The sequence below is a fragment of the Phascolarctos cinereus genome, unplaced genomic scaffold, assembly GCF_003287225.1.
Source record: "Phascolarctos cinereus isolate Bilbo 61053 unplaced genomic scaffold, phaCin_HiC Scaffold_4;HRSCAF=312, whole genome shotgun sequence".
Lineage (NCBI taxonomy): Eukaryota > Metazoa > Chordata > Mammalia > Diprotodontia > Phascolarctidae > Phascolarctos > Phascolarctos cinereus.
The window spans coordinates 30,057,484-30,071,697 of record NW_027555847.1 but is presented as its reverse complement, the minus strand read 5'-3'; the positions used below and the strand labels follow the sequence as shown (position 1 = coordinate 30,071,697).

Below are 14,214 nucleotides of genomic sequence, written 5' to 3'. Positions count from 1 at the left end.
GGAGAAGGGCAAATACAAGGACATCGCCTGTGTTGATGAAGATGCCCAGGGATGCCATGTCTTCGAAGGTCATACAGGAGGTGGTGAATAACTGAAATGAGACAAGCTTCTATCATGTGACCCCACATCCAGTGTTTTTATACTATTTTCTCCCACTGTGTACTACAGTGGGAGGTAGAGAGTAGAGCAAGGGTCTTTCTAGCAGTGTCAGTCTTTATTTCTCTAAATGGACTGGAATTCTTGAAGGCAGGGTCCACTCTTCTGATTCTTCATGTCCTCTCTAACAGGTAGCATTTGCAGGCACAGTGAAATACTGCATGTAGAGTTCAGCGCATTGCCTGGCACATGGCAAATGCTTAATGAATGCATGTTGGCTTTCCCTTTCTGTCCCCATAGAGTAGGCACCATTTAAAGATTAACATTTTTTTTTCTTTTTAAATGTATCAAATGTAAACACACATTCCATTCTCTGGAATCTCAGTATGAAAGTTATTTCTAAGAACATAGTTGGAATTTATCTAAAGGATTTTGTTTCTCAGCCCAGGACCCAAGCTGAATGACTTTTAAAGAAAGCCTAAAAGCTGCTTATCTCTAGATGAAGGAGAGTGCTACCTTTAGTATCCAGAGAGAAGTAAAGACTTACTCCTGAGAGGAGATTGGTTTTGGAGAAAAAATATGGTGTTCAGCCCCGCTTAGCTTCTTTCATTTTGTTTAGATTCTGTGTCCCTTAAAATGTTCTTTACAATCAAGATGGTAACTCAGAGACCCTTTATGACAGTGTTGCTCTCTGTCAGACATTTTTTCCACCCAGCCTTTGTTCAGTTTCCTTAAATGTGATCAACCAAGAATTTGTCAAGCACTTACTATGGGCTAGGCACTGTGCTGGATGTTGGGGAGGTGGTATAGTTCCTGCCCTCAGGGAGCTTATGTTTGAAAGGGCTGCTGCCTTGGACCAAGTCTTGAAAGTGTATTTGAGCAGACCTTTGTTGTGCTGTTATAGAAATGCCAAATCTTTAGGTCTTGAGCTGGTGGGTTATCTCTGGATGTTGCCAAGAGTTTGAAAAGCTGATTGTTCTCTGTTTTGCTTAAGCTTAAACCAATGCCTGCCCCTCCCTCCTCCCCCCTCCCCATCTCTAACTCTCCAAACATCAAAAACACAGTGGTTTGGCTTTTTCTTTAATAGCTCCTATTTTCAGTGTCATGGACCCAGGAAGTAGAAGACATAGGTAGTGGTGGTGGGGATGGTAGAAGGGGGAGCCATGATGCTGAATGGAAATGGCTACATTTGGAAGTCTCCATGTGGAAGCTAGAGTTTGTTCCTGTGTCTGGGGTTTGTGGCCCTCCATTTTGAGTTAAATGGTGCCATTTTATACTGTGGTCTTTCTGCTACAGGCACAACCCGGCCTCCAAGAGAAGGAGAAGTGCCTGGGGTGGATTACAATTTTCTGACGGTCAAAGAGTTCCTGGATCTTGAGCAGAGTGGGACCCTCTTGGAAGTTGGCACATATGAAGGTAAGGTGATCTGCCGAAGGATGAGCAGGTGGAAGCAGCCTGGGCTTAGCCCCTCTGCAAGATGACTTGCTTCTCAAGCTTTTGCTTTTCTTTATCTATTTGCACTCAGTATTTCTTTCAAAATGGGGACTTATTTTCATCAAAGTAGCAAAATTGTATTTATGTACCCAAAGTGACTTTGTATAGAAGTCTCCTTGTATTTCAAAATTTATTTTATTTCCTAAGAATCCTAATCTCACGTCTGACCTACATTTCTTTTTCCTAATGAACTTTGAGAGCAATGATATGGCATGATTGTTATTTGGTATTTTTTAATTGTCTGATTAGCACATGGCTTGTGTGTACACGCACATTTACACATACGTGTATAAGTACATGTGTGTGTATGTACAAATGTGTGTATATATATGCACACATATATTTACATATACATATATAAGTATGTATGTATGTGTGTGTATGTGTGTATTGCCTGAGCAATGTCTCTCAGTGGTTAATGAATTACTAGCTTGTGTTTGTCCCCACACACTTCTGTTCTAAAAATGATAGTTTATTTAGCTGATCTTATTAACTTACTGGCCTCATTAAACAGCAAGAGGTAGGTGGAGGGAAAATCTCATTTACAGAAAGCTTTGATGAGAAACCAAGTGAAGCCAAATCATCCCCCAGGTGTGGGATAAAACTGGAAGCAGGACAACAAACAGATGAAAAAATGGAACAATGCTGCTAAGACTCTTATCACAAAGTGTTTTCTCTGACATTGACAGTGGACGTACTATATTTGGACTCAAACATGCCAGTCTGTAATGAATGAGGAATTATAAATGAAACAAGAATATCAAGATAAGTGCTGTGAGAACAGACCAACTGTATATAGAAGAGGTCTATGCTGGAGGCAGCAACTTTTAGAGCATTGAGGAATCCAGTCTTAAGGTAGCTGAGTAAGGCGAGGACACTAGATGCCTGGGAAAAACAAATATGTATTAAGTGCCTACTATATCCCAAGTACTGCGCTAAATGCTTTACAGATATAATTTCATTTCATCCTCAAAACACCCCTGGGGTATCTGTGATATGATTATATCCATTTTACAGTTGAGGAAAATGAGACAGAAGAGACTTGCTCAAGGTTACACAGCTGGTAAGTATCTGAGGCCATATTTGAACTTGGGACTTTCTGTCTTCAGGCCAAACTCTCTGTCTACTGGACCACTTCCAAATGCTCCCCTAGATACTCAGGTTCTCCTAAATGAGATCCACAATCATGCAAAAGAATCACTGTAATTAGTGCCCCAGGAAAACCAAGTGGATGAAAAAATGTTTGTTGTGCCTGCTATGATATGCCGTTAGGGCTAGGTCTATCAGTGCATGTGTCTTGGATATATCCTGCATATGAGAATGAGCTGGGCCCAGAATTGAAGAGGAGAAGAGGCTCAGTGGTATTTGGAAAACTTCAGGTGTTTTGTTTGTTTTTAGTGACCCCCGAGTCTTCCATGAAACAGACCTATTTCTTTAGTACTAATACCCTCGTTTGGCATCATGCAGTACTCAGGTACGTGAAGCATTAGGCTGCACATCACCTGTTGGATAATGATAGACATGGTGAGTATGAATAGACTTTTGCTTATTACAGATGAAGAGCTATGCATCGCCATGGAGACACATGATTGGAAGAGGATGGAGGGAAGCCTCTTTGCAAGAGGATCAGAGCTAACAAACTAATAGCCTATATGCTCCATTGCCATCCATGCAAAGTTAAAAAAATCAGAAGAGCTCCAAGCACTTAAAGGTGGAAATTCACGGAAGACTTAAAAGAGGATATGATCGAGCATCACCCCTATCAATGACATCACATTCTCCAAGTATCTGCCGTTAGACAATTTGGAGGTTCTAATGGAATGATTAACCTCAGAAATAAGACGCTATCCCATTGTCAAGTTCAGCACCCTTGTGATGTGCTAATTGCTCCTCTTTCAGATTGCGGTCATTTATTATCTAATCATCCTATGATACTTCTAATTTAGGTCTTCTTAGTGAAAAAACAAATGCATCCAAATGCCTGCTGTCTACTCCTTGATCATTAATGAACATTGATCTCTGATTGAATTTAGCCCAGACATTGTTTGTCATCTTTTAAGCTTACCCTCCCAGGACGCCAGAACAAGTATTGACTTTGTGGTCTGTGAGTATTAAGAGGCTAGAGGATTGTCTCATAAAGAGGTTTGTCCTAGAATAGCTAAAGCAAACATTATTCTTGGTGCTTTATGATGGGGTGAAAAAAGAAGGACTGGACTGAATGGAAAATTTATTTCTCCATCATAACCTCTCTCAGGCTTAGTCTCAGCAATACCAAACAATCAGTGTGGCTGGGAACAAAGGAGTAGGTTCCCCCTGGTTACCAAAAAGATAATGAAATTTACTCAAGTCTAAGCACCATGCCCACCTTGGAGGTTTACTATTAGCAGGGCCAGGCAGTCAAAGGGCCAAAAAAAAAAAAGCCTTATGTCAATCACTGTAGTTTGGTCCTTCCAGTCTTCCAACTGATTACAACCCTTTGAGTGTTAACTGGGGCCCGGAGTCCCCTTAAAGTAAGAGCTCCCCATGTTCGAGTCTTTTGATTCTGACATCAATGGCTTCTGCCCTTGGATTCTCATGACTGAAGCTGTATGAGAATACCCAGAAACAATGTGCATTAAGCACATGACCTAGAACAATATGGAAGCCTTTTTTCCAAACAAAGACTTGTTAGATAATGCCGCATAATTGTCTTTTCCAAGACTGTTGTATGATAATGTTGTTTAGATCCTTGTAGTTATGTTTGTTTTGCCTTGTCGAGGTAATAAGCCTTTTCCTCTACACAAGGTTGGATCGATGTCATTTTTTTTTGGCTGCTCCTGACTACATAATGTTCTAGTTTTGGGTCTTTGAGTCAAGTGTTTTTCCTAAGCATTGAGAATATTTTATGTCTGTTACAGGCTAAAACAAAGCTTTGAATTGGGAAGGTTAGCCTGAACAAGGGCCCTGGTGTTCAGTAATTGGGTTTTTATTTAATATCAGAACCTGTCTTTGGAATGATGCTGGGTCAGGTAATCCTATAGGCCCTTCCTGGGGGAGCTTTTGCTCATTACCTCCAGGTTTGTTGGCCTACTCTTGCCTCTCTCTTAGCTCACACTATTTCTTAAAAGCACCTGCATTTTTTTGGGTTTACCATCTCCTCTCATCTGCTTTGGAGAGAAAGCATGTTATAGTGGCTGTTGTCATGGAGACATTCAGATCCGTCCTCTGAGGCTTCCTACCCCTGTGACCTTGGGCATGAGCCTCAGTTTTCTCATCTGTAAAAAAGCAATAGTAACACCTACAGTATCTGCGTTGCTAGGATTTTGAGAGGCTCAGAGGAGATAATATGTGCAAAGGCTTTGCAAACCTAAGATAACTGGCTTTTTGGTGCACTATTTTTCTGCATCAAATTCAGTAAACACCAGAGAAAAAGAGGCTTGCACACAGAACTACACGTCTGTTTTATACACCTTAAATTTTTAAGGAATATAATAAATTCATCGTATAGCTTTCAAAGCTGACTTGCTTGTCTGTGCTTCTGTTTGGCTTTCCTTCTGGTTCTTAGAGATTGATTCGGGATGAACCTTTTGATTTTGCTGGCATAGTGAACTCTGGGTAAAAGAACTCTCTGTATTAATGCAGGTCAGGACATCCTCTGCAACTGAGTTAATTAGGGAGTCACTGGGCCACACTGGCCATATAAGTCAATGGTGAGGCTGGAATCTAAGCCTTAATGGCCCTGAGGCTGGTTCTCTCTGCACAATGCTCAGCTGTCTCTACCTGGTTTTTCTTATCTTCTTCCTTCATTAACCTAGGCCTAGCCAGAGTAAAATTAGGATCTATAATTAAATACCTTTAATCTGTGATCTTCCAGGAACAGAGAGAGCTTGGGGAATTGGAATCCACAAAGCATCCAGAGGTTAGGGGTAGCTAGATGGAGCAGTGGATAGAGCTCCAGTCTTGGAGTCAGGAAGACCTGCGTTTAAATCTGGCCTTAGACACTTGACACTTACTAACTGTGGGACCCTGGGCAAGTCACTTAATCCCGATTGCCTCACCAAAAAGAAGAAAAAAAAAGCATCCAGAGATTATTAGAATCTAGAAAGTATGTCTTTTTTCAGCCTCTTCTTTCATGAACACCTCAACAGAGCTCTATGTGAGGCCCCATTAGTTAGCCCCTACCTGAAGTGACATTTACTTATCTTTCCTCTTATCTTTACTCCTTGAAGGCAAGGAGAATTTTTTCCCCCCTTTATATCGCCAAAACCTAATGCATAGTAGGCACTTAATAAATGTTCCCATATGTCCTGCTTTCTTCTGAATGCTCACTCCCACGAAGAAGGCTATTATCACTCCTATGTCCTGTGTTGTGTCGAGCACACTGAGAGGCAGCATGACCTTGTGGCCTTGATGAAGGCCTGCCTCAGAGTCAGGAAGACCTGGGTGCAAGTCTGTCCTTCTGACACATACTGGTTGTGTGACCCTGGACAAGTCACTGACCTCTCAGTGCCCCAGACAGCTCTCTAACCCCAGAATTCACTGTGCCCTGCAGACCTGCATTGTGGAAGGAGACTGTCTGTTATCGGTGGTTCTTGTGGACAGTAAGATAATATAAAGCCCAAAGAGTCCTTAAAATCACCTAGCTCCTCCCCAAGTGTCAGGCTTCTAAAGTGTGAAGGGGCCTTAGCCTCTAGGTTCTTTCTTTCTTTCTGTTTTTAATAGGGGACACAGTGAAGATGCAGAGAGTTTGGGAAAGTGAGCTGAAATCATGCAGAATTAAGACTCCTGCCCCCAGTTTCCTAACTCTCCATGCAGTGCCCTACGCCCATGATCCCATACTTTTCTCCGTTTTTTCTGACTGCTGGAGTCGGGCAGCTTCTTTTCTTGCAGTCTCTTCCAGGGGCAGAGCTCACCACTTCTCAGAAGGGCCTCCAATGGATCCAGACCACCCTGTATCTTGCCCTGCAGGCTGGCCCCATTCCATGAGGCATGGGGAGGGGGGGCTGTGTGGGTGGGTTTTCTGCTTTGCCCTTTGGCCAGTTGACAAAGCCAGATTACATCATTGCCGTGGAAGGATTTCAGGAGACTTCCAATAACACTGGATGTCAGTTTCCTCTCCTTTGTAATAGGCAGTCAGAGAGCTGGAGCTGGAAGAATTGTAGGGGTCATCTGGTCCAGCCCTGGCATCTATAAAATGATGCTCAGATCCCTTCTGGCCTAATGTTCTGTGGTTCTGGTAATTGAGGACCTGTGGCTTTAGGTGGTTCTAGGGGCTCTTTCTGTTTTCTACAAATGAGGAAACTGAGGCTCAGAGTGGTTCAGTGACTTCCCCAAGGTCACATATGGAGTCATTAACAGAGATAGCATTTGGACCAAGTTTCGTCCATTGATTCCAATCCGTGTCTCTTTCCACTGTGTCGCAATATGAGTTTCTTAGTTGTCTGCTTTCAAGATCAGCTGAACCACATCTCTTCTTGATCTTCTCATTCTTCTTTATGCTCTCCTGCTGAGGGCAGGCAGATTGCTGGGTCTGGTCTCTTAGCTCTAGAACACCAGAGGAGGTGGGAGGGAGTTTGCAAGGGATGAGTTAGGTGGTGGGGCCAGTTCAAAGCAGGCCTGTTTTACAAATGACTGTGGGGTAGATGAGACTGATTACACAGACCTTGCACTGAAATGAAAGCCCTTCCCCTCTCATGGTGTTTCTGATGGGAATCATGGGGGACCTACATTATTTAGGAGTGAGCTATTCATTGATAAGATGAGTTTCCTTCTGGAAGGGCTATACCCCTCCCAACCAAGGCTGCACTTTGATGGAAACAGAGACAAAGAAGAAAAGTGAATAGTATCTGGTAGGGGAGTCCCCATTTTTCATCATGGAAGACCTAGCAAGCTGTCCGCCATCCTGTTACCCAGACATTTGGAGACACGTTCCTTGGCAGACCCTGCTTACCCACTTGATGGTATAAGCCCTGCTGGCAAGACTGAGGTGACTAAAGAGCTTGTTGCTTTGCATTGGTAATGAAATAGCCAGCTGGCAAATATCACTCAACCTGTTCATCCCTTCCTCATACATATGTTTTAGAAACAGAATCAATTTTAACAGAATAAATTTTATCATGCACCTAAAGGCATATGGTCCATGCTCCCCAACTGAAATTTCATCAGTGTAGGGGACTTCTGGTATGGAACATACCTGTTGCTGCATAGATTGGTAGCTTAGCTGTACCCTATAAAGCTGCCTGGGGCAATGAGATGTAGAGGGACATGCCTGGCGTCATATACTAATAAAAGCCAGAGGCACAATTTATACTCAGGTGTTTTTGTGAGTTGGGGTTGTTTCATTAATGGTATCTCTTTCTCTAGCACCAATCAGTATCTGTCCCAGACTATGTGCTTTAAATATTCAGGAATTGTTGATTAATTCCAGACTCTATAACTGGCCCTTTCTCCAACAGGCCACATTGTCCCATCATCAGTGGCACTTGGAACTGCATTGTCCTTTCAGAGCTTACAAACTGAGACAGAAAGCCAAGACAAAGACACCAAAGAAGTGAAACTAAGTGCTGAACAGAGACCTAAGTGAGTTATATAGAATATGTGCAAGCACACCATTTAGAGGTGTTTCTTAGCATCATAGATTTAAAGCTAACAAGTACTGCCGAGATTATTGAATACTGAGGTTCTTAACCGTTTGTATGTCCCAGACCCCTTGAGCAATCCAGTGAAGCCTAGGGACCCCTTCTGAGAATAATGTCTTTAATTCATGAAATAAAATACCTAGGTTTACAAAGTTGAGTCAGAAAGCATTCGTTAAGCTCTTTCAGGATGCCAGACACTGTGCTAAGCACTGGGAATATAAAGAAAGGAAAAACAAAACAAAACAAACGAACAAAAAAAGTCCCTGTTCTCAAGGAGTTTATAGTCTAAGGGGGCAGGCAACATGTAACCAATTATATGAAACAAAATATATACAGGATAAAGTGGAGATCATCTCAGAGGGAAGGCATTAAAATTAAAGAGGATTTGGAAAGACTTTTTGCAGAAAGTGGAACCTCAGCTGAGACAATCATTTTGAAGCAAAAGAAACCCGTTGTACTGGAATACAGTTATCAAAATACTAAAAAAAGAAGTTCATGGATCCCCATTGGAACTTCTGATGTAATCTATTTTGCAGCTGAGACAACAGTTCCATGGAGGTTTCAGCAACTTCAAAGGTCACCCAATCTGAAGAGCAAAACCAGAATTTGAAACTAGATCGTTTCATTCCAAATCTAACACTTTTTTAGTGAAAGGTTGGTGAATGAAGAGAGAATCATGCAACTTTGGCTGGAGATTTAGAGGGAAGAGTAAGAGAGACCCAATGATGGTTCAGGTCCAAAGCAATTCAAGTTGACTGGTCGGGGAGCAATTGCTATGAGTCAGGTTATTACAAAAAAACAAATGGCCCTGTTATATTGGCAGTTTTGAGTGTACATCTGGAGCCTGATATAAAAGGGCAACAGATTCATCCATCCCTTAGCTAGATATTCCTGGTGACCCTGATGACACTGACCTCAGGGCTTACAGGAAGAGGCTAGCACAAGAAGGATTTCCAGTATTTTCTTGACTGTTATAGTCCATTGGTCTTCCAACCAGTCAGCTCCTTTGGTAAGTTATTCCACCATGATATTAGACATATCAAGGAATGAGGAATGGAAAGTGAACACTTAGCCCAGAAAGATCTTTTCTCAGTATCTTACCCTCTTTTCCAGATAAGAGCTGATATCATGAATCTTATATAGTGGCTACTATATGGATAGATAGGGTATCTCTTGAAGGAGCCACTCATTAATATTGATTAATACTGAGTCATAGGTCCTGGGTTCAAATTCCATGTAGGCAAGTCCTTTACTCTTCCTCAGTTTTGTCATTTATAAAATGTGGGAGATTGGATTCATTGGACTTCAGACCCTCTCAACTCTAAATCTGCGATCCTGTAATCCTGAGAACACATAGAGATTTTTTTAAAAAGTCCTTAAATTCAAAGAAGAGCAATAGAAATCAGGAACCCCTGTCCATTACATAAAGAGTATGAGGATCAGATGCCTTCACTTTTGAGCACAGTTTATGTTAGAAGCGGGACTTGAACCCAGATCTTCCCAACTCCAAGTGGAGAAGATTGAGACTGATCCTGTGTCAATTCCTTATTGATCCTACTTACAATTAATTGATTTGATTAATCCTCGTCATGGTTCTTCACCTCTGAATTTAACTCAGAGATCAGGAGCCTCTGATGGGTTAATTTTAAAAATCCAGCTTTCCTGCCTCAAGGAATTTAACTGGCCTGGGAGAATGTGTGTGAACGGAGCAGGAGTTTGGCCCTGCTATCTTTACTCTACCAACCTATGCTTCAAGGATGTCTGCTTTGCTGGCCAGAAATCTGGACCACTCTCTCACACCTGAACTCAAGCAAAGGGCACTTCTGAGTCTCATGCAAGAAGAAAGATTGTTGCTAGCGCTCGTTACCAAATTTCCAACCAGTTGTGTTGTTCCCTGTACCTCAGCCCTGTAACCAGTCATGCTGCCTTTAATCCTGCCTCATCTCTGTTCTTTGTTCTGTGCTCCCCAAAATCTATATAAGGGGAGCAACCTTTTTGCTCAATATATTTGTCATTCATGGAGGCATTTATTGAAATGCCTCTGCTAATAAACATTATGTTGCTCAGAGACCTGCCTCAGTTTACCCTTTTGTTAAAATTCAGTCATGGCAGAGGCCAACCATTGTATTTCATTTGTGTTTTTGTACCCGCTAGTGCCTAATCCAGTGCCTGCCACAGAGGATAGCTTCATAGATATTAGTGGAATTGACGTTGGAATTGATGAGCCTTGTCTAGCTCTGCCTCCCCACCAGAATATCACAAAACTTGATTTTCCCTTTTTTCTTCAATAGACTTTCACTATCTCACTAACCAGTTTGTCCCTTCTATTGCTGTCCTGTTAGGAGCATGGAGATCAGATTCCCCAGCCTCTTGTCATGAGCACATTAGTATGGGCCAAGACAGAAGCATCAGAGCAGGAATTCAGCCGTGACTTACCGTCCTGCATCCTCTTCTCTTCCTAGTCAGAGAGGGAGGTGATGTTGTTCCATTTCCTTCAGCTTAAGGCTTTCCCGTTTGTTCAGACAGATTATTAGAGTGCTCTAATTTAATTGTCTGTGTTTAGTTTTATAGAATTACAATCATAGCCATATGTTGAGGGAGATACCGAAAAACCGTAAGGGAGGATCCTAACAGTGGTTAAATGAAGGCTGTGGATGCTGCCCACGTTGCACCCTGTTCAGGTTTATATCCTAGAGCTGTCATAGCTCAGAGCCCGGGGTTTGCCTGGCCATGGTAAGCGGATCATCTTCAGATTGTCCTTGCTGCCTGGGAAGCAGGCATTGGGAGGGAGACATGAAAGATGTCCTCCTTCTGCCCCAGTGACCCTGCCTAAGAAACTCGAATGCTGGAGTTGGAAAACAACCCAAGTTTTGTCCGATTTCTCTTCTAAATAAATGCTAACCATTTATGTTAAGCTCGCATAAATTCCTCGGGGAGGGATAGACCCTGAAAGCCCTCTTTTATTTCTTGTAAATGACTGAAAAGAAGCATTAAAATTATTGATTTTTTTTGTAAGTCAGAAAGCGTTTATTAAGTGCTTCCTATGTGCCTGGCACTGTCCTAAGCACTGAGGATACCAAAAAAAAAAAAAGGGCAAAAGTAGATAATGCTGTCAAGGAACTCACCAATAATAATGTTACATAGAAGATCTAGACACAGGGTCATTGGGGGGTAATTAATCAGAGGTAATGAATGCACCAGCATTGAGGGGCACCTGGGGAAAAGTCTGCGTGCAGAAAATGGGATTCTAATCTGGAATTGAGGGAAGCCAGGAGGCAGAGGGGAGGGGTGAGAGCAGTCCAGGCATGGGGGATGGCCGGAGAGAATGGGTGGAGGTGGGAGATGCATCATTGCCCAAGAGAAACAGCAAGGATGCCAATGCCACTTAATTTTATTCAGAACCAATGTCACTTTATTGTATTTAGAAGGAAGTAAAATGTAAACAGACTGGAAAGCTAGAGAGGGGCAGGCTGTAAAGATTTGATCCTGGAGGCCAGAGGGAATCTTTGGAGGTTATTGAGTAGGGGTGTGACTTCTGGAAGGTCATTTTTACAGGTAGGAGTGGAGAAGGGACCAGAATTAAGAGACGAGGCCGAGAGACCAAAGAAAGAAAGAAATCGTTTTCCATGTGACTTGGACCCTCGTGTTTTCTCCTTGTAGCCGCAAAGTCATTTCAGCAGTGACCACTTGGCTGCCTGTGTGCTTAGACAATGTCCCAAGGCAGTTGCTCATCCAAAGGTGGTAGTAGCCAGAGGATTCCCACTGATAGTGGCCAGGTGTGATGGCTAGCAAACTGGAGCTGCAGTCAGGAAGCCCTGACTAGAAATCCCCGATTGGATACTTATTTGCCATATGGCCATGACCAGTTTGCCTATAGAACTTACCTGGAAAATGGGCATAAAAATATCTGCAATTCCCTACCTCTGCAAGGCTGTTGTGAGGTTCAAATAAGCTAACGTTTGCAAAGTTCTTTGCAGTCTGTACACGTATCAGTTATTATTTATGAAACTGTTTCTTTTTCTATCTTACTTCTAAAATGTATAAAAGAATGTGATCTAAACTTTCTAAGTCTCAATTTTCTCATCTGGGAATATATGTAGCAACTCCCTGCCTCCTGGAGTTCTTGAGTTGCTGGATGGGAGGACATGAAAATTTTCAAAAGCTCTATTAGTCCATCATTTAAGAGGGCTCAGGCTATGGGTAGGCCCCAGCCCTTTAACTTCCTTGCTATAGAGATCCCCCAGGTGAGGAAAATCCCTCTCCCAATGCACATTTGCTGCTTTCTTTTAATTTATGGGAATAGAAAGTTGCCCAGAGCTCTAAGACTGATTTATCTGGGGTCACATAAAGAGGATGGGTCAGAAGGAGGAGTTGAACCCAGATCTCTGCCCTACTCTGACACATCTAAAAGGGAACCATTCTAAATACCATTCCCATCTCTCTCCTTTTAGGAATTAGGTCCTCTGCTTTCCACCAGGCCAGAACCCATATTGCATTGTCCTGCAATGAAATTAGGATTGGGGTTTTTTCTTCCTTTTGCACAGACCCGTACACAGGGACCACTGATGACTCAGTCTGAGGCTGGCCTTTTTCTTAGCATGTTTTGATGCAAGTTAATTCTCACAAAGAAATCCCCGTCCATGTGGCATCACGGGACACATCCTCCCCCCTCACTCCCCACAAGCCTCACACACCAAGTTTCCAAAGGGGAGCCCAGTCAGCATGTCCAAAAACTCTTCATGAAATCTTAAGATTTTATAGCTTAACATGACAAGTTATAAGACTTTTGGGACGCTGAGCAATAGATGGCCAACTTTCAGGGAGCTTCTGGGAGGGGGTATTTAGAGGGGGGAGAGAATTTAGAGCACTTGTGGAAAGTGTACTGGGAAAATGAAATTCAGAAATTAAAAAGTAAAATATTTATAGACTCACTGATTAAGAGCTGAAAAGAACCTTCGAAACCATCAGATTCTACTCCCTTATTTTATAGAGGAAACTGAGGCCCACAGAGGGTAAGTGACTTGTCCACAGTCAGTCCCAACACTAATAAGTATCTGAGCAGGATTCTGAATTCGGGGCTTCCTAATGCCAAGCCTAGAACTCTATCCACTGGGCCACCTCACCGCCTCTCAAATTCATTTTGGTTTGATTTAATTGTTTCAGTTCAGACCTGGGATTTTGTGATTTCATTTGTTTGAGGAGCTCCCAGTGTGGAAGCTCTGTCCACAAATGCGGGTTGTCAGCTCTGCTATAACACATACCCTTGGGCAGTGGCATCAGGCACAAAGAGGTTACCATCTCACCCAGCCTTTTATGGAGCAGAAACAGGATATGATTCTTGGTCTTCCTCACTCAGAGGCCAGCTCCTCTCTCCTATTTCATGCTGCCTTTCTTTAATTGGATATTAAAAATAGAGATTTGTGGGATAAACACATTGAGGAAAAGCTATGTTAGGTCTGTGAGACTTTGTTTTCCTTTTTTTCTAAGGTGGATGAAAAACTTTGCTTCTGCATCTCAAGGTATATGGGATATGAAGGCCAGGGGTCAAAGGAGGTTCTGCTGGCCCTTCGAGACCCAAAGGTGGATGGGCATTCTGCCCACATCAGTTCAGTTCAATCCAACAAGCATTTAGCTAATACCTCCTGTGTGTGAGAAGCGTAGAGCAAAGAAGTCTAAAATCTTAGAGACTACTGAGTGGGGAGGCAAAGAACAGACTCAGGGGAAGGAAGAGGGAGCAAGGGAATAAATAAGTGCCTACTGTGTGCTGGGCAGTGCGCTGAGTGCTTTACAATCAGTATCTCATGTGGTCCTCTCAACAACCCTGGCAGGTAGATGCTGTTACTATCCCCATTTTACAATTGAGGATACTGAGGCTGTGATTGGCACACTGTCTAAGGTCAGATTCAAACTCAGGACTTGCTGAGCCCAGGCTCAGTGCTCTATCCACTGAATCACCTATCTGCCCCAACAGATAAGTAAAGATCAGATAAATGCCAAGTAAGTGCAA

General features: G+C 42.7%; 1 protein-coding gene across 21 annotated transcripts in view; it reads left to right on the top strand.

Moving 5' to 3' along the window:
- MAGI1 (membrane associated guanylate kinase, WW and PDZ domain containing 1) overlaps positions 1–14,214 on the top strand; it is a 711,509-nt gene that overhangs the window by 553,217 nt on the left and 144,078 nt on the right. For all 21 annotated transcript variants that reach the window (XM_078152122.1, XM_078152126.1, XM_078152128.1 and 18 more), the window contains exon 3: positions 1,393–1,512. In XM_078152122.1, coding sequence (XP_078008248.1) covers positions 1,393–1,512 — 120 coding nt within the window. The remainder of the gene's footprint in view (positions 1–1,392; positions 1,513–14,214) is intronic.